We start from the raw sequence: 23,426 nt of genomic DNA, 5'->3' as shown, positions 1-23,426 counted from the left end.
GTGGGTGGGCAGGTGGGAATAGATGGCTTCAGGCCCTAGAGTGAGCATTTCCTGGACACTTAGGTGTAATGGGAGTCGACCCAGGCTCACCCCTGATGTCCCCTGTCTCCCAGAGGCTGCACCTGCAGACCTCAAGGAGATCACAGCCTCTGACAAAGCCAGCTGCTCATGAGGCCTGAAGGGTACCACCTTTCTTGGCCAGGCCTCCCACGGCTGCAGCAGGCCCACACAGCAGCCTTCTCCCTTTCCCCAGCCTGATCTGTCCCACTCTGCTCAAGCTGCTGGACCTGGCCTGTCTCGGAGGTTTTTCCTAGAGAAATTCAAGCAGTCTGGTTCCTCCCGCTTCTCACTCCAGACAGCCACGAAGGACGAGGTAGACAGCAACTTACTGTAAGCGCAGTCCCCTGCCCCCTCAAAGTGGGACAGCTTGACCACTGGTCTCCCACCTGCTCAGCTTTCCATCCTCCCCCAAACAAGGCGGCCACTGCCGAAATGCATTCAGAACAGCTAAAGCTTTAATGACCACTTCTCAGCCGAAGGCAGTTTCCATCTCTCCAAGGGGTTCAGTCTGGCAGCCTTTGCCACCCCACTGGATTCTGAGGGACGGGAACAGGATAAGGAAGGGGTATAGTGTCTCAACTCTCCAGCCCCCCCTCCCCCAAGCAGGGCAAGGGCATGGTGACAGTGACAGCCACTTGTGCTAGGCCTGGATCTAAGGCACCATCCTCCACCATTTGTAGGCAAAGGGCACCCGGCGGATGTTGGCACAGGCACAGAAGTCTCCGATTTCAGTCAGGTAGCAGTCAAAGTCATTAATGAAGGTGCATTGGAAGCCCAGGGGCTCCAGCAACTGGCAGATCTTCTCTTCCAGGCAGCAGGTGCCCTTGATCTGGGGCCCAAAAGGCTTGGGGATGCCCAGGTTCTTGTTCATCACCATCACCCGCAGCTGTCGGAGAGACAGGGTGGGCAAGGCCTGGCCAGGCTGGAGCCACGGAAGAAAGCCCCTGTCCATCTGGGTTAGAAGTCCCATTGGGCTCATGCAATCCAAAGGAGAACCCAGCTGCCTCTGGTTGGACTAGACCAGGAGGAGCCCGCGCACACCAGCACTTCCCCAGGTCTGCGTTCATGCAGACATCACTAGTCAGTTCTTGGCAAATCCCACTCACTCCTGCTTAAGCCTATGATAGCCTCACCCCCCCCACGTGATTCAACAGCAAAGCTAAAATCCTGCCTGGCCAAGGCCTCTTTTCCTCCACGGCATTTCTCATTTCTGGCCTTAAGTCCTGTTTCTTCCTGACCTTGCTTACCTCTACTGGAATGTTCCCCCTGCCCCTAGCTTTGCCAGCTGACCTAGCCTATTTTTTTACATCTCAATTCTAGCATCTCTTCCCTTAAAGCAATTCCCACCATGCCCCTACCCCGCCACCGCCCCATCCAACCTGCTCCCAGGGCCTACGGCAGGCTGTTTTGTGCCCAGAGGGCCACATCAGTCTTGTAAAGTTAGCAGATACCCACATGTGGTTGATGAACACAGGACCTGTGTCCCTGGGCCTCAGATAAGAGGTCTGCCAGTGTTTGAAGAACTGATGAGCGCAAGAGTCAGAATGCATGCTGAGTGGCTGCATGGTGGGTCACAGTTGCATGAGAAAGGTCAGGCATAGGCCAGAGTTAGCATAGGCTCGGCACAGCAGGGTCTCGTGCACACGCACCCCTCCCCCCACTTCCTCACACAGTCTACACAGAAACTGCTCCCATGAGCATAAACATTTCCTGTTCCGGATGCCACCCTGGTCCCAGGCTACGCAGACAGGAAAGTCCTATCTTGGGGAGCTTGCCCACTGCATCCCGGTCTCTGAGCTGGGCTGCATGGTGACTACCCCAGGGCCCAGCCGACGGTCACTGCTTGGCAAGTCCCTCAGCCTGGGCCCTGCACTCTGCTCCACGGAGGAAGGGCTCCTCCCTCCACCTTACTTCCTCTCAGAGGCCATTGCCTGCTCTGCACCCCCCACCCGAAGTCCAGCACCGTGGATGTCGGGACCAGCCCGTTGCCTGAACGGCTTCCCACCCCCACCTCCCTTGAGGGCCCAGCCAGCCCGCCCCTGAGCCTCTCACCAGGTTGGGGAAGTAGGGCCTGGCGTAGAGTCTCTCAGTCTGCTGGATTGAGGGGACATTCATCAGCTGCTCCAAGCAGAAGAGCTGGGGGATGTCAATGATGTCCCTGTCCTGCAGGCCCAGCTCCCGCTTCAGGATTTGTCGGTTCAGGTTAATGCACTTCTGTGGGGCAGGTGGGCCGGGACAGCAGTGAGGTCAGGGCATGGAGGGCAGTGGCCTGCAGCAGCTTCCACCCTTCCATCGCCCCCCGTGTGGCAGAGCCTCACATGGTATGCCAGCCCCTCTGATAAAGTGGGTGGTTTCCTTTTTCTGAGAGCAAGTGGGGGCTCAGCGTAAAGGCCTGGCCTCAAGGGGCCAGGATCTCACAGCCAGTCGGCGCTGAGACAGCTACTAGTCCTCATTCTATTGTAGCTTAGGTCCCCCCTTTGGCCCTCAATCCTAGCCGGGGTGAGGGACCTTGACAGGGACAGGAAAGGGCATGAATAAGTCCTCATACCAAGGCACTCTGCTTCCCTCCTGAAGGACAGGAGTGGTTCCCACTTGGGCACTTCCCTGCTCAGGCCAGGTGATGCCCAGCACCCGAGCATCTCCCTGGTTTGACACAGGGCGCGACCCCTTCACCCAGGATACTGTCCAGGGCTGTTCTGATACCAGACCAGGCCAGTACCCACCCTGCCGTGCCAGGAGGCCTTCCCTGCTTTGGCAAAGGTCAGGGCACCAGTGTGCTGTAGCACTAGACGCGCCTTAGCCAGGAGCCGTAAAGATCCAGAGGACAAAGCAGTTTCATGCCAACTGTGTGACCCCAGGCAACTCCGCCCTCCTCCGGGCCTTGGCCTCCCCCTTCCAGAAGTCAGGTAAGCTCTTCGGGGAGCTCCTGTGCTTCCCACAGCCCGTGACCCACATTTGCAGACATCTGAGGTGCTGGCCAATTCTAGACACCAAGCCAATGGGCCTGAGCATCGAGAAGGCCCTGGTCTGTTCCTAACTCTCAGGTACTTAGCTTCTTGGACAAGTCAGGGGTGGGGTCCCCCACCCGGTGGCTGCTGAGCTCCAGCACTGTTCTGGTCAGAGTAACGCAGTGAATGAAGCATGAACTTGGCAGTCCCACAGGTTCAAACCCAGTACTCCAAGTTATCTGCTTAGGCTAGTGACTTGACTCCGAGCCTGCCTATCACTCACAGGTAGATTTGACCTCAGGGTGATTTCGAGGACGACAGAAATGCATCTTGCATGCTGCTTGGGCTACAGTAGTTGCTCAGTTAGGAACTCAACTAGATTGTCAGGGCCTGTCCCCCTTTCTGGAGAAGGTCCCCCGCATCCTCGACCCCTACCTCCACATAGTCGTTCTGCTTTCTCAGGTTTTTATCAGCCAGAAGTTGATTGATGGTGCTGGACTCTCTCCCTGGAGGAAGGAGGAGAAGGCAGGCAGGCTTATAGGCCAGGGAGCGGGCAGCATTGTCCAGGGCTGGCCAGATTCGAGCCCCAAGCGTGGCCAACTGGGTGTATTCTTGGGCCAGTGACGAGGTAGGTGGCCTGGCTAGTCTCCAGGGACCCACCTAGGTCAAACGTCACCTCTAGGGACTGAACAGGGGCCATGAAAGCTCAGGCAGGACTTTTCCTGGCACCACCCACCGTGTCCCTGGTAGGATGGAGAGTCCCTGCTTTGGAGGAGGCAGCCTAGAGCAGGTTTAGCAGGTGACATCAGCCCCACTCACCTCGTACCTGCATACCTCCGTGCATTCTCTGACCTGTACAACCGGGCTACCTTCTACCTGTGACCTTGACCAAGTTACTTAACTTTGCTTCTCAGCTGCCTTGTCTTTCGAACAGTTCAGCTGAGGTAACACATAGTGTAGCACGTGGCATGTAGTTCATGCTCAGTAAATGTCACTTTCCACAGTGCTCTGGGGACCAGGAGATTTCTGGACCCCACCCCAGAAGTTGCTTGAGGAGGTCTAGGGTGGGACAGAAATTCTGCCTTTCTAACAGGCTCCCGGGTGGCCCTCAGACCACACGCTGTTCAGTGAGGGTCTATAGAACTTCCTGACACCTGACACCCACTCCTGGGGCTCCCACACGTCTAGAACTACGGCGCCAGCTACACAACCTCTGCCAGTCTGCTCTGTTCTCCCTAAGGGTGACTGGAGACCCCTGAAGCCCCAATACCCAGGTGCTTAACCCAACATTCCCTAGGTAGTCCTGGAGACTAATGCTAGCTTCTGGCCCTCACCCCTCACACCCCACGGAGCCATCCATGTGCTGGCTGAGTCCCCTTCACACGTTCTGGCAGCCTCAGCCATCCAAGAACTTCTGATCTGCCTGTGCTGTCCCAGCACCCCCAGAATAGCCCGGAACTGGAATAAGATGTTCTAACAGGGTACACGTTATGCTTTTACATCTCCCTAGGATCCTTTCTTCCAGGAAAGACAGTAAAATGACTCTAGAACGGATGCGTGGGGAGGAAGAGACGGGCTTCCGCTCTGTAGCAGAGTAGTCCCCTTACCGTTAGAAAGGAGCTGATCCTCCCTGACTTCTTCAAACAGAGGCATGTCTCCATAGCCCTCCTTCTGCTTCTCCCGGAAGAGTCTGTAGCAGGAGCTGGGGCTGGCCAGGAGCAGCCAGAAGCCCTGGGAGACAGGGAGCTAGGATCAGACGCTAGCTTCCCCTCTGGAAACCTCTAAGGGTCTCTAAAACGCAGCGGAGACACCCTCTGCAGTCCCCAACAGAGACCTTTTCATCCCCACTCTTGACCAGTGCAGGGAGGAAGCACATGAACTCGTCCACGTGGCCGGTCATCAGCCAGTCTGAGAAGAGCTCCACCGGGGCCTGGACTTGCTGGGCGTAGAGGAAGTCACGCAGGTCCTTACTCATGTCCCGGCCCTCCCTGCTAAAGGGGAGAGAGGGAAGGAACAGCCCTTGAGCCAGCATAGCCCTGGTTAGCCGCCGACTCCTTGCTGAGTGTCAGGCTACCTTCAGGTAAAACTGGCTGCTCTAACCACCCCCTGGGGTCATGACCGTCCACAGGGGTGGGGTGGTTAATAAAAATCCTTTATGCACCCCAGCTGGTGAGGCTCAATTGGTTGGAGCATTGTCCCACAAAGCGAAAATCACTGGTTCAACTCCCAGTTAGGGCACATGCCTGGGTTGCAAGTTAAGTCCCCAGTCATGGCACACGCAAGGGGCAACTAGGTATTGATATTTCTCTCCCTCTTTCTCCCTCCCTTCCCCTCTGAAAATAAGTTAAAAGTCTTTAAAAAAAAATCCCTTCCTCGGGTCCAATTCAGCACTGAGCCAAGAGATTCTAGAACAAAGACTGGACCTCGGGCCTCAGTGTTTCCTGGCTTTAGATTAATGGCCACCAAAAAGTAGTATAGCTTGGAGGGAGGCCACCCGGAAGTCCACATCTTGTGGAAGAAGTGACATCCTATTGGGTCAACAGGCCAGCCGAGCTTGGCATGCTTCAGTTTAAACCCTGGAATCACCACTCAGAGAATGAACGTCGTCTTCTCCCCTTAGTTTCCTATGTGAATCGCAGGCCCAAGCATCCTTGAGAGTTTAAGGAATGGTCCAGGCAGGTGACCTTTCGAGTCACGTGGGAGTCAGGTAGAACTGGGTGACCTATCAGGGTCCCTTCCTTTAGTTTTAAGACATCTGGCCGCCATCTGACCTCTTGCCTCACCTGGGGTAAAAGCTGCTGCCAATGAGGATCCTGCCTAGAGGATACTCTTTCCCTTTGAACTTGACAGGTGGGGACACCATCAGGTTCCCAATGGAGTCCACACTGGCCACCCTGTGGTCCTTGGTGTATCGGATCACGTAGCCAACCCTTGGGCTCTGGAAGGAGACCCAGCCGGGGTGGGGGTGTTAGGAGGGATGGGATTTAAGCCACAGTCTCACCCCTAATGCAGACTCTCAGACTCCCACACCTCCTACTCCCCGGGGCCACCTGGGCCCTCCCCCTCGGTACCCCATCACTTCAGGACAGGCACCAGGCCTGAGAGGTTGGACCAAGTTCAGATCAGCCAAACTGAGCCCCACACCAGTGAGTATTTCATGGGGAAATCTTCGAGCTTGGCGAGCCGTGGGGTGTCGAGAACCAAGGAAACCGTCTTGTGGGGGGCTTGGGTGTAGCAGAAGGCCATCTCATCCTGGAGGGGACAGGAAAACAAGTTGTGATGTCTGCTTACTGCAGCTGCTTTCCTGCCTGCGTCCATCTGGCTGGCCAGGTACAGTGCTCCCTGTACCCAGGCCACCTCCAGAGGGGGGCAGGGGTTGGAGGAGCAATAAGAACCCTTCTTCCTTCCAACTCCTGCTCAGCCCTCAGAACTCAGCTCAGGAACGCCCCCCTTCTTGGGGGCTTTTTCTCAACCCATTCTCCTGTTTGGGTTTAAACTGTGAGCCACTTACATTCTTCCTTCTCTCGTCTTTTACCCCCAAATCCATGAACAAGCCTCCTTGGCTTCGTTGCTAAAACACATTATGAGTGGTCTCACCTAGATGCCATTTGGGGGAGACACCATGGTCTCTTCCCCAAGTCACTACACCACACCCTCTGGCCGCTCTCTCCTATTCTTGTCCTAAGACCTGATTTCTTTTCTCAGCTGGAGGGGTCTTCTCAGCCCTGAGTCAGAACTCACAGCCCTGATTTGTGCCGCCCAACGTCATCCACCCTGCTCTGGGTGTTTCTGCTCCTCACCTTGGCTTGAGAGGGCCCTGGCACATGACCCAGCCTTACCTGCCTCTGACCCGGCCGCCCAGCCCCATTTCTTCAATCTCCTATGTGCAGCCCCTGTGATGGTCTTCGGTCAGCTGTTCCTCTGCCCAGAGGGCTCCTGCTTCTAATCCGCCCCCCAAGCCCAACCTTTACAAGGCTAACTCTTGGTTTCCTGCGTTTGAAGATTTTCCTGGTCTTCCAAACCCCCTAGTTGGGCCCAGTCATTCTGCCATGTCTCTTGCACAGCACTTAGAGCTCTGTGCTAGAGCGGGGGCTGTGCGGTCCCGTTTTCCTGATAGAATGCTGCCAGGCACGTGACGATCACTCAGCTCCTTGTGGAGCACAGCGCACCAGGAGGAGTTCCTGGTCTGCCAGGCTCAGACCAGACCCTGGAGCTATGCGCCAGCTCCGACAGCCTGCGACTGAAGGCTCCAGACCCTTCAGGTGACTGGGGGTTAAGGGTAGATGTTCTGTGGTCTTGACCGCACATGCACCCTGAGTTAGGAGGAAGTTGGGACTCTAAGCTCTCTATTCCTTAGTGGCTGCGACTCAGGCAGGTTGTTTCATCTGAGCCTCTGCTGAGGTTGTAAAGACAAAGATGCCTCTGGGTAGGCTCAGCTTTGCTGGGAAGGTCGCACGAAAGCCTGAGATGTCTGTCGTACGGGCTGCCATTGGAATCTCCCCTGCGCCTCCCCCCACTGGCAGGTTTCCCCAGGTGGGGTGTTACCTGGAGCCACCTGCCCAGGCGGTTAGGATCCTCGTAGACAGATGCCACCTGGCAGTTACTCTTCTCGCTGAGCTCCGTCACCGCGTTCACAAAACCTTGGACCTGCAGCTCTCTGCCACAGGAGATAAGCCAGCTCTGGGAAGGCCTTCAAGGCTACCCCCCCCACCCGGGTCATGCCCTTGCTGTCCCAGGGGAAGGGGGCACCTCTTTCTGGTCAAGAGAGATTATGTCCCCACCCACGAGATAAGCAGAGCAGCTGTCCCCCCACCTCACAGAGCATAAGCTGGCAGCTCGGCACGCCTTGCCCAGCATCACTCGGCTTAGCTCACGGCAGAGTCACACTCTACAAGTACCTTCTACCCCTGCCCCAGGCAGTTTGGGGGCCACCCCAGGCTCAGCTCTTCTCTCCCTGAGGGTGCTACATTTTCCTTCAGAGAAGTCAGGACCTTAGGCGTCCCCCTTGTGAGCTGGCCACCACGGCGGTCATGTTTGTATGAGTAGCAGGAGGTGGGGCTTGAGGCCTGGGATCTCAGCGCCAGGGTGCACAGCACCCGGGGATCTGGGCAGTCCTGCTGGTCTGCGCCATGCCTCTGTCCTTTGTTAGAGATAAACAGCAGTGGGGGAGGCTGTTTAAGACGACCACCCGGTTTTACAAACAGATCCTCATGAGTTGCATACCGGCAAGGCTACACCATGGAAGTGTCAAAACAGGTATTCTAATCCCGTTCCTGGTACAGAACTTGTGTGGTCAGTCTATGCTCCCATTCCAAGCACACTGTTTTTCGGGTCTGCAAGCCTACAGGGAGCTGATCAGCCCAACAAGCCCTAGAACAGTCTTGGGGATGTGTGCTGGGCATCTTGGCCTTCTGTGGCTAAGCTGGGTCAAGCCATGCCTACATACCACCACTGTGGGAGGCTCCCAGAAGACTGAGGTGCCCCCAGGTGCCTCCTGTGAACAACTTGTCGTCAGGTACAAAAGACAAAGTAGTAATACCTGGTATCTGCATGTGTGTTATCGGCAGAATTCCTCGAGCACCTTCCCTTGACGGTCTCATTCTGAAACCTGGCATTCCTGAGGACCTCCTCCCTAGCAGCCTTCGCATGGAAGGGCTCTTTTTCTTTGATACCCCACAGGCCTGGGGGGTTCCTCCTTGCCATGTGTTGCTGCATCCAGGTCATCATAGCCTCTTCTGTCTTTGACTTGACCTTATTATCTACCCTGCCTCAGCCTCCTCTCCCACCAGTCACACCACCTCCAAGGTCTCGATCTAACATCCGGCTCCATCAACTCCACCTTCCCTGCTCACCCCGTCTAGTCGCTGCGCTAGCAGCTTGACCTCACAGGGGCCTCTGGCTCTCGACTGCTCTCACTCCCACCCCGCTGCTTCTTTGCCTTTCTTCTTACCTGGCTTTGAGTCTACGAGGCACAATAATCAGTATATCCGTGTCCAGCGTGGACCTGGGTTTACTTTTGCCTGGCAAACCTCCAATCCTGGTTAGACCTGGTTCTGCATTAATGCTTCCCTAGAACTCAAGTTGCTGGAAATAGAGGCCAGTCACCATGGGCTTTTCTCCAAGTCGTCAACTTAAACAGATCCTTAGCACTGGTTAACTTTAAACCGCAGTAGTGGGGTCTGTTGCAGCCCCAAGGCCGTGCCCTGGCACACAGGGGTCCACGAGGCCCTGCTGGCCTTGGCGCCGTCCTTGTCTCCCCTTCCCCTCTCCCCTGTCATCTGCTTTGTTCTAGTTCTACAGGTCTCCTTACTGTCCCCCAGGCCACACTTGTCCTTGCCATTTCTTCCTTCTACCTTTTGCTCTCTGGCACCTGATACTACCTGAGGGCACACTGTTTACTTGTCCATCCCTCCGTAAGACCAGGGGAGGGACCTCGCATTCATGGCTCTGTCCCTCTCTCGTTGTAAGTGTCCTGACTCATACTGATGACCATCTTGGGGGCCAGGCAGCTCAGGTGGAAGGGTTTCACTTTCCTGGTGAGAAGTCTAGTCCTCTTTACTCAAGCACCCGCAGACGGAGGGAAGGGGGTACTAGGTGTGCGAGCAGCCTGGCGCAGGCAGCCTGCAGGGTTCTTACCTGCACAGGTAGACCTCTAGAGGCATCTGGGTGCTCGGGACAAAGATGCAAGGAGCCACCCGGAACACTACCATGTCCTTGTATACCAGGGTCTCTGGAATTGACTGCAAAAGAAAACAGTCCTGTTGGTGACCTGGTTCCACATCTACCCTCTTTCCCCTGGTCCCCCCACAGGACTCCAGCTGCTTGGTCCAGGCCGCCTCCGGGTGCTCACTTGTCCTCTTTCCTCCAAAGGTGACATGAAACCCCAGCTCCACCCACCAAGCCATGTCCTCCCCCTCCCCCTCCTAGCTGAGAGGGGTGTCCCTCCCCACATAGCCCCTGCTCCAAGAGGGGTGTGTCTTCTCAGGGACTTACAGGGTCTTGAGACTCTTCCACCAGGGAGAGAGAGTAGGAGATCAAGCCAGAGAAGCTAGCAGATGGGAACTCTATAGCCTCCACGTAGAAGGTCTCCTGCATGCCGCTCTCCCGTGGGGAGAAGCTGTGGGTGTGCTGGCCTGGCCCCAGTACCAGCTCAAAGATGCCGGAGCCATTTTCTAGGAAGGAGAGGATGGGCAGGCCAGCGATCACCACAGCTGATGGCCCAGGCTACCAGCTCCTTCCTCACATCGGAAGCCTAGCTGGGAGTTCCAGGAGAGCAGGAGCCCAGCCGGCTTTTCTGGCCGTTTCTAGTGTTCAGGACAAAGGCCTGTTACACATCAGGACTTGGGGCTCAGATACAAGCGGCTGCCCTCCAAGCATGCCATCTAGGGTGAAGACTCGCAGGTGGGCTACGCATTGACCCCCTTTTGAGCAGAACTTCATGAAAAGCCTTGAAGGTGAGGAACGATGCGCAAAAGGGGACCTGGCAGCCTCACCCGAGAAGTGCGACGCTGCCTCACTGAGCACTGGGAAACGTCAACAACAGCTGTCTCCTGGATGGAACAGTCTCCCTTCAGGGTTTCTGAAGGTGAGACGCTTCCTAGCACGTGGTCAAGCCCACATTGTTGCAGCTTTAGATCGTGAAATATACAACCACACGCACAGAAGCCAGTGGAAGGAAGTTGACCACATGCAGTTGTGTCTGGTTAATTCGACTCCGTATCCGTCTGTTCTCCATCTCTGAAGATCACCGTGGCCCAGGGCCACCAGCCTTCCCTACACCTGGACCACTTCTCCCTACCTGACCTTCCTACCCTGTCCCCCCATCCTTCTCACCTACCCCTAGTGTGGCAGCCAGAGCCCTGATGACAGCTTAAAGCCTCTGGACGGATTCCAGTTTTAGGAAATCTCACTGTAGGTTGACCTTGGTCACCGAGGCCCTGGGCACCGCATGCTATTCTCATACATCATGTGTAGCAGGTGCCTGCTGCCTTGGTCTCCAGTTTCCTCAACATGCCAGCAGGCGGCTGCTGAGGTCAACAGCTGTCCCCAGGGCACAGGCTCTGGTTCACTGGCCTCTTGCTCTGGTCTGCAGTTCCGCAATGGCCTGGGTGGGGGCTTGTCCCTCTGGAGAGATTCTACCTACTAGCAATTATGCAGAAAAGCCTTCTTAAAGGTACAGGGGTACTGCCGCAGGCTTGGCCTCAGTCCTCTTGCTTCTGCTCTACTGGCTGTGTAGAGGCTGGGCCAGTTGGGGATGTCCCTAGAGGCTTCTCCGCTGGCCCTGGGCCAGGCCTCGAGGGGGTCAGACTGGACAAGATGAGCCTCCCACCAGGACCCCTGTAGATCCCCAGCCCAGAGACACCGCCCTTTTGACTCACTGCTGAGGTTGCAGCTGCTTGCTTGGTGACCTGTGGGTTCCCAACTCCAGACAATCACGGCTGACTGCCACTCGGCCCCCTAGAGATGCTGCAGACCCAGCACCTTCAATTGTGCCAAGGCCCTGGGCTGCCCGTAGGCGCTCCACCCTCAGCTGATTCACCAGGGAGTATTGGGGGTGAGGGGGTCCCAAGTTCGCCTGCTAAAAGCCCCTTACCAGCCATCTCAGTTCTTCTGCACTCGACCCTCTGGGGGACCCTTCCCGCTGACGCTATCATTTCATTCGTGCTTATTAACTCCCACTTCCAGTGTTCTCACCTGAGCGTGTGCGCTCCTTCCCACAGTTTGCTCCGAGATCTTTCCCCACCTCCCCAGTGGGTCCCCCTCTGCACACAGATGTGCTGTGTTCTACCACCTTCGGATATGGCCCCCCTCACCCTCCACACATCTCCCTCTGTGGACGGTTCCTTCCACAGTCTGTATTCACTGCACCCGCCCACCTCAGCCTGGCTTTCATCCCCACTGTTCTTGCCAAACTCACTAATGACTTGCTTTGAAAACAAGACGTGACCACTGGTCTGATTCGTCTGCCAACAGCATCCGCCATGGGTGACCACTGCGGCCTTTGTGAAGGCTTCCTTTTCCCATTGTGTCTGGACCCTTATGCTCCGGATGCCTATTTCTCCAGAAGCTTCTTCTCAGCCTCCTTTACTAATATCATATAGACTAGTGGTTCTCAAACTTTAGCTTATTCAAAATCCCTTGGAGGGCTCGTTAAAACATATTGGTCTATGTATCCCTGCCTTAAAAATTTAAGTTAAAAAAAATAAAAGCCCTGGCCAGTGTGGCTCAGTTGGTTGGAGCATCATCCCATAAACTGAAAGGTTGCAGGTTCGATTCCTGGTGAGGGAACATGACTGGGTTGAAGGTTCGGTCCTCAGCTGGGATGTGTACGAGATGCAATTGATCAATGTTTCTCTCTCACATTGATATTTTCCTCTCCCTCCCTCCCCCACTCTCTAAAAATCAATGAAAATGTCCTCAGGTGAGAACAAAACAAAGCCAAAAAACAAAGGTGGTAGCTTGATACACATGTAACAAAGCGGAGCATCTTTAGCAGGCCATGGGACTTACTGGCCTCCCAAGCAGACTCCAAGGACTTCCCGGCTTAGCCCAGTTGTCTATACTCAATGGACCTCAGGGGCCAGAGCAGCCCTCACGGCCTGACCCAGGCCTTGACCCAAAGGTTTCTAAGGCTCCCTCCTAGCCCATAAGTAGAAGAGCCACATACCACCTGTGCTGCCTTTTCTGGCTAGTCCCAAGTCACTGCCAAGTCCAGCTGCGACCTCTGGTCTGCAGAAGGAGATGGGAGTGGGAGACAGCATAGCCAAGAAAGCAGCAAGAGGCATGTGCTCCCCTGCTGGATGTAGAGCTGGTCCGGCATAAACCACAGGCTTCACCAAATGCCCAGCTGAAGCTAAACATGGCTTTTAGGACAAGGTGGCATGTTGATGTGCCTCCGGAAGGAAAGAGTTAAGTCTCAGTGTCGGGACTGCAGAGGCCCTGGGTACCAGGCCTGTTCTGGGAAGTCAGAAGACTTGTTCGTTCAAGGGTATTTCGCTGGAGTTGAACAAGCCCATTTTCTAGCCCAACAGCCCTTACACCTTTACAGAATAGGGACATGCTACCTGCCTGCCAGGTCAATAAGGACTGAAGGTGGCAGTGTGTGGCGTGGTGCCTGAGGTGGACACCCCGGCATCGCTGCTACTGGCTCCTCGGCCTCTGAACTCTGGAAACTTAACAGAGTGGTGTCCTGGTTCAGAAATGAAGGTGGATTCTTCCAGCAGGAGAATTGGGAGGAGACGTTACCTAATCTGTGTAAGGCAGGAGCTATTGTTTTAGCTACTGCGCATGTCTCCTCTTCCAGGTATGGGAGTCCCGCAGGATACGCACCCTCATTGCCTCCCCCGGGGAAGGTGCTCTGGAGGAAGGACTCACATGTGTGCAGACAGTTTTTGGTGATGGCGGCAGCCAGACAATCCTAGGGATACGAGCCCAGACACAACAGACCCTGACCAGCATTCTCTAGGTCCCCAGCGGCTGAGGGGACCCTGCCAGGTGTGAGTGTGGCCACACCTCACCCCAGGAGACAAAGGGGAGCTGGTGCAGGAACACTCACCTTGAGGCCGATAGACCCTCGCCTTCTTTGCCTCTTCCTTGGAGGTGTGGAGCAGCAGGCGGTGCTTCCTCAAAATGCGGCTGGGCCCCTGCATGGTCAGTACCATCTGGGACAGATTCTTTATTTCTAGTTAACAGACAAGGCCAAGGTTCAGGGCTTCTGGAGGCCAAGCACTCCAGGGGTGGGGGGCCTGCATGCTGGACCTTCTGCCTCCTGCTCTGCACAGGCTGCCCAGGCTTGCGTCACGTTTTGCTCCCTACCCAGCCAGCCACAGGCAACTTGCAATCCTGGGGCCCGTTTTGAGTGAAGGTGGCACTGACCGCCCCCCTCATAGTAGCCCACAAACACCTAAATAGGGCCCAGTGAGGTCAGTGCAGAGAGTCTCCCTCCAGCCTCGGTGTGAGTAGGGACATCTATCCTGCTGCTGAGACCTAGAACCGAGGTCCCGACCACATCTCAGGACCAGATCCAAGACTGCTTTTGCCTGGGTCACTCAGAGTTCCGTGCCAGACTACAGAGGGTTTTTTTTTTGGGGGGGGGGAGGGTCTCCACGTATCCCTTTGTGTCTCCATTTATTCTTCTCACCTACACCCTGTGAGACCAACTGTATCAGGCCAATTTTACAGAGGGCAAAACAAGAGCAGCAAGGCTAAGCTAACACGCTCAAGTTCATAGCCAGGAAGTAACAGTTACCTGACATCAGATTCCACATTCTTCCCCTGGCCATGTGGCCTCTTCCTACTTAACAAAGCCTCAAGTCAATGAGACTCGATTGGCCCAGACTGGAGACATCAGCCCGGAAGCTGTTTGCTGAGGGGTAGGGTGGTGAAGCCGCAGGGTAAGGCAGAGCCCAAGGAGGACAGGCGGCGATGGTCCCAGGCACTGCCATCTCTTTCTTACCCTCTTCAGAGAACACCTTCTTGGTCTTGTCTGCGACCTGACCCATGTCAGGAGGGCTGCAGTTCACAAGCAGGATGGCGCCCCAACCACTGGGGCCCCAGACCCAGTTTTTCTGCAAAGAGGACAGGAACGGTGGTTCTGCAAGATGTCGGATAAATGCTCTGTTTCCCAGATGCTGCTACCCAGCCCCCATCGGGGCAGAGCCGAACCTCCTCTTCAGGGTGATAGGAGCCTCGAGGTCAGTCTGCCAGCCCAGGTGCCTTACAGGAACAGGAAGGTGACAACAGGAAAATGGGCCAAGAAGAAGGGGGAAGAAACCTGGGGATGGGCCACCAGCTTTCCACCTGGTGTCAGAGGAAGTAGGGACTGAGGCCAAGTGGAGGAGATATGTTCCATCTGAAGGGGCCGCTACCCCAGCCCCCTGCTCTGGTTGACTATACCACCAGGCTAGGGTGTGAACCTAGCATTTCCAGACATTCTAGCTTTTTAAGATTTTTATGAAGGGAAGAGGGAGAAAGATGGAGAAAACACGGATGTGCGAGAAACATTGATCAGTTGCCTCTCCAATGCCCCCAAGCTGGGGACCTTGCCCACAACCCAGGAATGTGCCTACCAGGAATCGAACCGGCGAACTTTGTTTGCAGGACGATGCCCAAACCACAGCTATACCAGTCAAGGCTATTTTTGGGGGGTTTTTTTTTTTTTTTTTTTTGAAACTAGAGTTGACCCCATCGGCTCTGATTCATGTTGCAGCAATGACACTATGAAGGGTCAAGTAGAGAGATTGTTGGCCAGGTCTGGCTCAGGGCCCCCAGGTCAGCACCCTCCCCCTGGCAGCCTCACCTTAGGCCACTTGTCACTTGACATCTCGATTTGCCCACTGCGGTAGATATCCACATCCAGGGAGACCGCTGCAACAGGAGGAAGAGGTTTCAGTCCCCTGGGCCTGCTGGATGGAGCCTAGAAGCTGGCACTAGCTAATACCCCCAGGGCCGCCCAAAGCTGGAATTGGGCCTTCCAGCCTTTCAGACGCGCTGTCGGCTTAGCTGGAAAAGTTCATCAGAGGCAGACAGCTGCTTGTGAGCAAGCCTGGAGAGGCCCAAGTATTTACATGTCTCCGCCAGCCTCTTGGGAACTCACAAAACAAGTCCACTGCGGCCACGATACTACTTTGTGCCTGATACTGATTCTTACCTGGAAATGGTGCAGCTCCCCAGCCTTCTGGAGAGCTCCTGGCATGCTAAGACACAGGGAGGGCTCAACATCTAGCCATTGCAAGCCCCTTTAGAGGTTACAGACCCAGGCTCTATCCGGGGACCACCATGGAGGCTCTTGTTTACACATTTCACTTTCTACCCCCCACCACATAACGTCCACTGGGTGGCTGACATGCTGTTTCTCAACTGGAATGTCAAGGCCAAGGGAACAGGCCTTGGTTGCTGCTGAATACTCAGCACCCGCCATGGATGCTCGTGACCTGTTGCCTGCTACAGGCCAGGCACCATTCCAGGCCCTAGGGGTACAGCCGCATGCAAGGCAGGCCCTACCTTCAAGTGTAAAGGAGCGTGTGCTTGCACACACACGGCAGGAGATGGAGAGAGTAATACACACATGTCTGACAGTAAAAGTGCTGTGGAAACAAGGAAGGGACGGAGCAGGTTGCTTCAGTTTTAAGGAATCAGAGAAGTCTTCCAAAAGTTGAAATGTGAACAGAGACTGGGAGGCGGCCAGAAATTGACCCATGTTAACATCTGGAGTTAAGAGCAAATCAAACAGGAATTGCAAAGTGGCAAGTTCAAGGGTCAAAGACACTAGCATGCCAAGAGCAGGAGCAGCAAGGGAAAGAGAAATAGGGCACAGGTTAGAGGTCGTGTGTGCTAGCTCAGGTAGGTTCTGTGGATAACCGTGACCCTGGCTTTAATCTGAAGAGACATAATCCAATATCCTTTTCCAGGTGTGCCACTCCGGGGACCAAATTAAGACTGGACGTGTAGAAGGGTAAGGATGGAGCAGGGGACCCCACTGGGGGACCTGCGCAGTGACACAGGTTAGAGGACAATGGCTCAGACCAGACTGAGGGCCTTGCAAGTGGAGAGTAGCTGGATTCCAGCTAAACTGAAGGTAGCACCATCAAGACTCACAGATCAACACCGGCCAAAAGAATAAGGGTGACACCTGGTTGGCTAGAAGGATCGGCTACTATCTATGGTGATGGGGAAGGTAATTAAAAACAGGTGATTGGTGAAGAGACACTTAGTCCAATTTGGGATGTTAAGCTTGAGACATTGGTTAGACATTCAAAGTTGCATTGGGTCAGCAGATAGCCAAGCCAAGTTCATGGGAGACACCTGGCTAGAGAGTTATGGGAGCCATCTGTCTAGAGCCACGTGATGGGCCACCTGAGCCACTTCAGGGCTCCAGGAAGGATCCAGCAAAGGGATCTGAGAAGGAACAGGTAGGTAGGGGGAAATGAGTGCAGGGTTCCTGGAGTATTCCAAGTGAAACACATTAAGGAAAAAAAAAAAACACTTTGCATTCAACGCTGATGAAGGTAGAGGAAGAGAGTTGGCCACTGGACAAGGTAGGGGTTGCTAGGATCCTCGATAAGGTCGGTGTTGGTGGTGGGGATCTGATTTGAGCAGGTTGAAGGGGAAGGGAGGAGAAATTGAGGACTCAGATGGCTGAAAAGGAGCAGAAAGGTGGGAGTGAGTTTGAAGATAATATAGAATTAGGTTTAAGGGAATAAATGGTACAGCTTATTTAAGAGATCAGGCATTATCGCTTGTTCTGGACTGATCCAGAAGAGGGGAGGAGGCGTAGTGCTGTCCTACATCAGTAAGAATTACTGAAGGGATGTTCTGAAATGTGTATGAGGAAAAAGGACTCAGTGATAAAGTTTGAACCAGACTCTTCATCCACTGGCACCGGACTCGGGCGGGTGGGCAGATGACCGGAACGCACGGACGTTCGATGGCCTCTGTTCTCAGAGAGCGAGGTCGGTGGTAGGAGAGGTGGCCGAGCTTTGAGCAGGGTGTGTGGTGTGTCGAGTGAATCCCTTAGGACCCATGGAAGGCATCTCATTATAGGGAGAGCCCCTTCCCCTGGCCGCTGCCAACCCACCCTTCCTCTCCAGGGGTGGGAACAGCACTCACCAATGCCAGTGAGGTAGAGCTCAGCTGTGGCCATGGGGACCTCTTCATCAGGCTGATAGTATGAGACCATGACCTGTGGAGACAGCACCCAGAACCCATGGGAGCAGTGAAGGGCAGGAGCAGGGCCTGGGCCACGAACCCAAGCCCAGCCCCTGACATCTCGCTGGGAGCTGGTACAGGGCCCTGCGCTGTGACTCAGACTAGGTGAAGAACCCATTTAACATGCCATCGCCACTCCAAAGACTTCCACACTCAGGCTCATAACGACCCATCCAGGTGGGCTCTATCTCCAAGGGCAGAGCAATCCAGGGACTTGCCTACGTCATTCATCCAGGAAGGGGTAGCACGGGATTGAAGATCCAGGCTCCCTGGCTCTAGAGGTCAAGCTTTACTTAAATTATGCCCTACTTCCCCCTCACTATACCTGCCCTCCTGAGATTCACCTGTCACCCCATGAGGAGGGCAGGGGAGAAGTGGGGCCCCCCAATCGGTTAAGCCACACACTCAATAGGAAGTGGGACACCTGAGGCGGGACCTGGAATTGGAACTCAGTCTTTCCTCTGTCCCAAGCCAGCCTCTGCTTCCAGACAAGACTTGTCCTTCAGCCATTGGCCTTGACCACAAGGCCTTTGTCACGAACCAGAGAACCAAACATTAGCTAGGGCCACACTTACATGCATGCGACCACCACCTGTTCCTAAAGGGAAGCTCCTGTCCTCCAAGGTCAAGCATCTCACTCTGTAGGCCACTCCTGGCAGGGCTGGAGGCTGAGCCCTGGGCACAGTGCTTCTCAGGCCGTCTGAGCTCAGCTGGGGGACTCGCAGTTCTTGTCTAAGGGTGCTGCCTGCCTCTAGGGTATCATCTGCCCAGGGCACACGGCATAGACTGGGTGTGTACCACGCACCTGCCATCCCAGGTGAACCCCCTACCGCCTCCCAGCAGACCATGCCAGCAGGTTCTGCTAATAGACGCCCTGGGTCCTGAATGGGCCTCACCTGTGAGTCTCACCCTCAGCCTCCCAGTGGAGTCACCTGGGGCCTGTGAACTAATGTCAGGACCCCGCCCCGAGGGTGACGGGCCCAAGTGTTGAGTGTTAGAGACCCTGGTGCTTCTAATTTCTCTGTATGAGTGATGTTTCCACCACAGAACCACCACCGATGCCTAGCCCACCACGAGCCTGTTGGCCTGTTCTACCACCAGGGGAAGTCAACCACCACCTGCCATAGGTGCCCCAGTAGGGAGACAGCTTGCCCAGGAGCAAGGGCACAGACGTGGGCTCAAAACCTAGGTCTTCCCCCACTCTAGTTACACCAATTCACTTGGCAGACGTAAAACAGTAAAGCCGACCTCTGTGTACAAGATACCTAGGTACGCGCGTGCGTTTACTACACATTAGCTCTTCAGCTTCATTAGGATTTCCACCTCCAGGAGACCAGCCTCAGCCAAAAAGCTCATTTGAGTTCTGCTGCTGAAACCTCTTAAGGCAGCCTTTCCCAGCCGCTGGTTTGGAAGCTAGCCCAGCGTCGTGGTCATAAGCACACACGGGGCAGACATGTCTGAGCTTGAATCCTGGTTCTGCTAATTATGGACTTGGGCAGGGCCCTTCCTCTCAGTGCCCCTGTTTCTTTACCTGTAAAATGTGGTCACGGAGTGCCCACCTCACAGGTGCAATACAGGCATGAAAGGAGGTCAGCCATGCAAAACCCTGGGCACCAAATTTTTCAGAAGCTCAGGAAATGCCAGTTGTGAAGAGGGAGACCCCGGGGTTGTGTTAGCTTTAGTCCGCCCCCTGCCCCCAACCTGACCTACCTTGTCCCCGTCGATGGCAAGGGTGGGGGACGTCATCTTCACCAGCACATCCATGGGATCAGACAGAGACAGCTGGGTGGTGGCCACCCCGTCGTTGGTTATGACCGGGACCGTGTTGCGGATGTCCACCAAAACCCCCGGGGAGCCACTAATGGTGAAGGACTCGCACTCCTGCGGGGCACACCTGGTTTGCCCAAAACGGGGACAGACTTCAGGGCACAGGTGTCTCAGCCTCTCAGCTGGGAGTGCAGCTGCTATAGTCGGGAACTCCCATCCCCTCTCTCCTTAGGATGCAGAGACCCCCTCATTTATGGTCAGGGCAGTTTGGGGGGGTCCTTATACAACTCCAGCCTTACTCTTACCCTCCCCTACCCCACGGACCCGTGTCCTCTCTCCGACAAGCTCCAGCCCAGGCCCCCACCTCCCACCCACGCTCTAGAAACTACCAAAGCTACGTCTGACTTATAAACCCCCAACTCCCAGGGAGAAAGGAACCACAAGGGATCCCTGGAGCAGAAGAGACATGTCCTGGGCCAGGCTCCCCTGTGCTATGACCCCAGGAAAGGCCTGGCCTCTTGGAGTGTCACCTCTCCCAGTTCACAGGTGTCTCCCTCGAGAGCCAGCCTCACCCCCATGCTGGAGGTAAGGGGACAGAGAGGGCTAAGCATTTGCTCCCAAGGCTCCCCACCCACAAGGAGCAGAGATAGGATTCAGTCAGAATTCTGTAGCGTCAAGACAGGAAAGCCCTTAGGGACCCAAACTTGGCAACTTGAACTAAGGCAGGACAACAAGATAAGATTCAGAGAAAGGAGAAAACCTGCACCCCCACATAACCCAGGGGCAGCTCCAAGAAGGGAGCCCCCGTAGAGCCCCCAGCTCCTCACCCGCAGAGGTCCAAGCAGAACTCCGTGCCCAGCACAGAAACGGCATGGACGGGGCTGTCCAGGGACAGGCGGACAATGCTCTGGAAGGACATGGCACAGCCCTCCAAACTAACCACCGTCTCCCAACACAGCCACCTCAGCCCACCCCAGGGTTCCCTGCTGCCCTCCCTCTTATGCACTCAGGGGCTCTCCAGCCCGCCCCCTTGTTAAGAAGCCTTCAGCAGCTGCCCAGGTGTAACTGATTTTCCCCATGGAGGCTGCAGAGGAGCAGGCGGGGCACAGAGCCCCTTCATCACAATTTATTAGGCAGCTTGTGCCTGCAGGCCCGAGGCCCGAGGAGGCCCGTGGAGGCCCGAGGAGGCCCATGGAGGCCCATGGAGGCCCGTGGAGGCCCATGGAGGCCCATGGAGGCCCGTGGCAGCCCGTGGCGGCCCGTGGAGGCCCGTGGCCCATGGCCTGTACGGGGCTGGCTGCTTAGGTCTCTGGCCTTCAGCTGGGAGCAAGGGGGCTCTGGGACTGGTCAACCTGGTCACAGTGCTGGAAGCGGTCAGCGACAAGTCTGCTGAGGTGTGTGGGGCCGTGTTCAGGGTAGCAGTGCATGGTAGCCACACCAGGCTCTGGGACCTCAGCTCTAGGGGTGTGCTTCCTGGAAATTGACGAGGTGAGCCCAGCAAAGTGGTTCTCAAGGCTATAGCGGTTGCAAAAATGACCAGGGAGTCTTGTTAAAGTTACAGATCCTGGGCCTGGCAACTGTGGGGTGTGGCCCGGGGAAGCCACATCCTGGTTAGGGGGAGCTCCTTGTCCACGCTGAGTCACCAGCTCCCTGCAGGGCTCAGCAAGCATTGGTAGAACGAATGGGGGAGCCCGTGCGGAGCCGCGTTCACCAGCTGCTCCTCATCTCCACTGAGCAAAGCAATTTGAGCTCCTGCTCCAGCCCCAGGGACTCACCAGCTGCCTTGAAAACGGTGTTCATTTCATGTTTAAGTGAGGGTTATGGTTATGCTTGAATAGGTGCCATATTCACGTGGTTCCAAGTTCAAAAGCGGCTTGCAACAAAGTCTCCCTCCTTCTGTCGCTCACCCACTCAGTTCCCTTACTTGGAGGCAGTCAGTGGCTTCAGTTTTTCCTATGTCTTTCCAAATAAATGTTGTGTGTGACCAAGGAAACGTGTGTATATCCGCCCCTCCTTCTTATTTTACATAAAGGGTGGTATATGCTACATAGTATTCCTTACCTTGCTTTGTTCTCTTCATAGCATGACTCAGACAGGAAGTCTTTGTATCGGTATGTAGAAAGAAGCCTTATCCTTTTTGCAGCTGTATAGTATTCCACACAGGGCTGTACTGTCATAGATAAGTGTTAGCATTTGTTTTCAGTTTTGGGCCCTGACACGCAACCCTGTGATGAGTGATCTGTGTGTAACAGCGTGGTGGGTGTGAGCTGGGTACTGAATGAAGACTGCTCAGTTAGCCAGGCTTCTTAAATTTGGGACTAAAAGTAAAAATATGCCTCTTTGGAGGGTTTAAGCACACAGCATCACTATCAGGGTGGCTTTGTTTTGGGGGGTCTTGGAGCAAAGGGTTGGCAAAGAGACCCTCAAACCCCTCTGGTTGGGTCAAAAGTGGCAAAATTGATCAGGCGGAAGGTGTCCCACACGTGGATGCTTGCCCCACAAAGGGCTCACCCACACCTGCCTGCCCACTTGCTCACACAGGCAGCCAGAGGGGGCCTGCAGGGAAGCTCTGTCCCTGTAACCCTCGGAGAGCCCTGCTCGGTGCCAGGGCTCTGTCTGAGCAGAGTGGTGTGGGGCACCCTTGGTTTCTCTGGGCATGAAAGGGACTTGGTGAGGTCTAGAGGGTGTCCTGCTCCCACTCCAGGGGGCTTCCTGTTCACCATCGAATCCCCAGCTCCCACAAAAGTCCTGGACGTAGTAGATGCTCAATAAATTCTTGTGCAGCAAATGACTAAACGATCCCCACCCCCACCTCCCCCCCCCCTCCAAAGGTAACCCAGTAGGCATCCACGAGGCTCTCCAACCAAGACAAGAGTTTTATAACCACAGAGCAATATTACAGAGGCAGACCCACAGCTCCTCGGGGTGCTTGTGTGGTGTAGGAGGTCGTCCGCTCCCTCTTCAGTAGTCACTAACCCCACCCCCCACCCCCAGATAGTTTGAGTTGGCTTCTGGTGGCTCACAGCAAGTCCTTCTGGAATTGTCCTCTGCCACTTCCCAAGGCTACACCCCCTCCTCTGGGACAGCTACATACAATGTGGGGGACAAAGGCCAGACTTCGCATCTTAATTCAGGACAACTCCAGGGCCTGTCCCAGCCCTAGAACTGCCCATGAGATTACCTGACACTTCTGTGGCCCCTCTTCCAGCTCACCGCCTCCCAGCAGACCCCGCACCCCCTGCCAGGTGTGGATCCTGAGAGCCCCCACCACAGAGACCTCCTGCAGGCAACCTCCCTCTCAGAATCAAGCATAAAACAGTCGCCAATCTCCACTCAGAAGTTCAAAAGTCCAGACCCACACAAAAGAAAACCTCCAAACTCAGTTTTGTGAAGTTCAGTCTTTCCCATTAGGGTTTAATGGAGGGACACAGCTTAAGGCTGGGGAAAGGGGACACTCAGCTTCTTTCTTTCCTTTCTGCCTGCTCCAGCTGGCAGAGAGTGGCTCCAGACCTGGAGGAGATTGAATAACCCCCAAATCTACTAACCCCTAATCGCTAGAACCTGTCCTATCTCATCAGTAGAAAGAGCCTTTGCAGATGGGACTCAATTTGCAGGTGTGATGGAGTCTTTGGAAGTAGGGGATTATCCTGAATTATCTGGGTGGGCCCTAAATGCATCACACGTGTCCTCGTGTCCTCGTAAGAGAGAAACAGGGAGAGATTTGACCCACTCACAGGAGAAGGTGCTGCGACCACATGGGTGGAGACTGGAGTGACACAGCCACCAGCCAAGGCCAGCTGGCAGCCACCAGAGGGTGGAAGAGCCAGGGACCAGATTCTCCCCTGGAGCCCCCGGAGGGGACGGCCCTGCTGACACCTTGGTTTCAGCCCAGTGAAACTGATTTGGGCCTTCTGGCCTCCAGAACTGTGCAAGAGTGAATTTCTA

General features: G+C 55.2%; 1 protein-coding gene across 1 annotated transcript; it reads right to left on the bottom strand.

Annotated features, from left to right (window-relative positions):
* Nucleotides 1-362: 362 nt before the first annotated feature.
* PADI6 (peptidyl arginine deiminase 6) lies at nucleotides 363-20,418 on the bottom strand. Its single transcript, XM_024554669.4, has 16 exons — nucleotides 20,309-20,418; nucleotides 19,425-19,608; nucleotides 17,616-17,688; nucleotides 15,307-15,374; nucleotides 14,464-14,575; nucleotides 13,564-13,689; nucleotides 10,002-10,180; nucleotides 9,645-9,748; nucleotides 7,554-7,665; nucleotides 6,153-6,260; nucleotides 5,792-5,946; nucleotides 4,843-4,999; nucleotides 4,616-4,739; nucleotides 3,444-3,514; nucleotides 2,113-2,274; nucleotides 363-946 (listed from the first exon to the last, which is right to left on the bottom strand). Exons 1-16 carry the CDS (start codon nucleotides 20,398-20,400, stop codon nucleotides 713-715), a joined length of 2,061 nt encoding a protein of 686 aa, XP_024410437.1. The 5' UTR covers nucleotides 20,401-20,418; the 3' UTR covers nucleotides 363-712.
* Nucleotides 20,419-23,426: the final 3,008 nt, after the last annotated feature.

The sequence above is a fragment of the Desmodus rotundus genome, chromosome 3, assembly GCF_022682495.2.
Source record: "Desmodus rotundus isolate HL8 chromosome 3, HLdesRot8A.1, whole genome shotgun sequence".
NCBI lineage: Eukaryota > Metazoa > Chordata > Mammalia > Chiroptera > Phyllostomidae > Desmodus > Desmodus rotundus.
The sequence above is the reverse complement of the archived record's forward strand: the minus strand, read 5'-3'. Positions and strand labels throughout refer to the sequence as shown.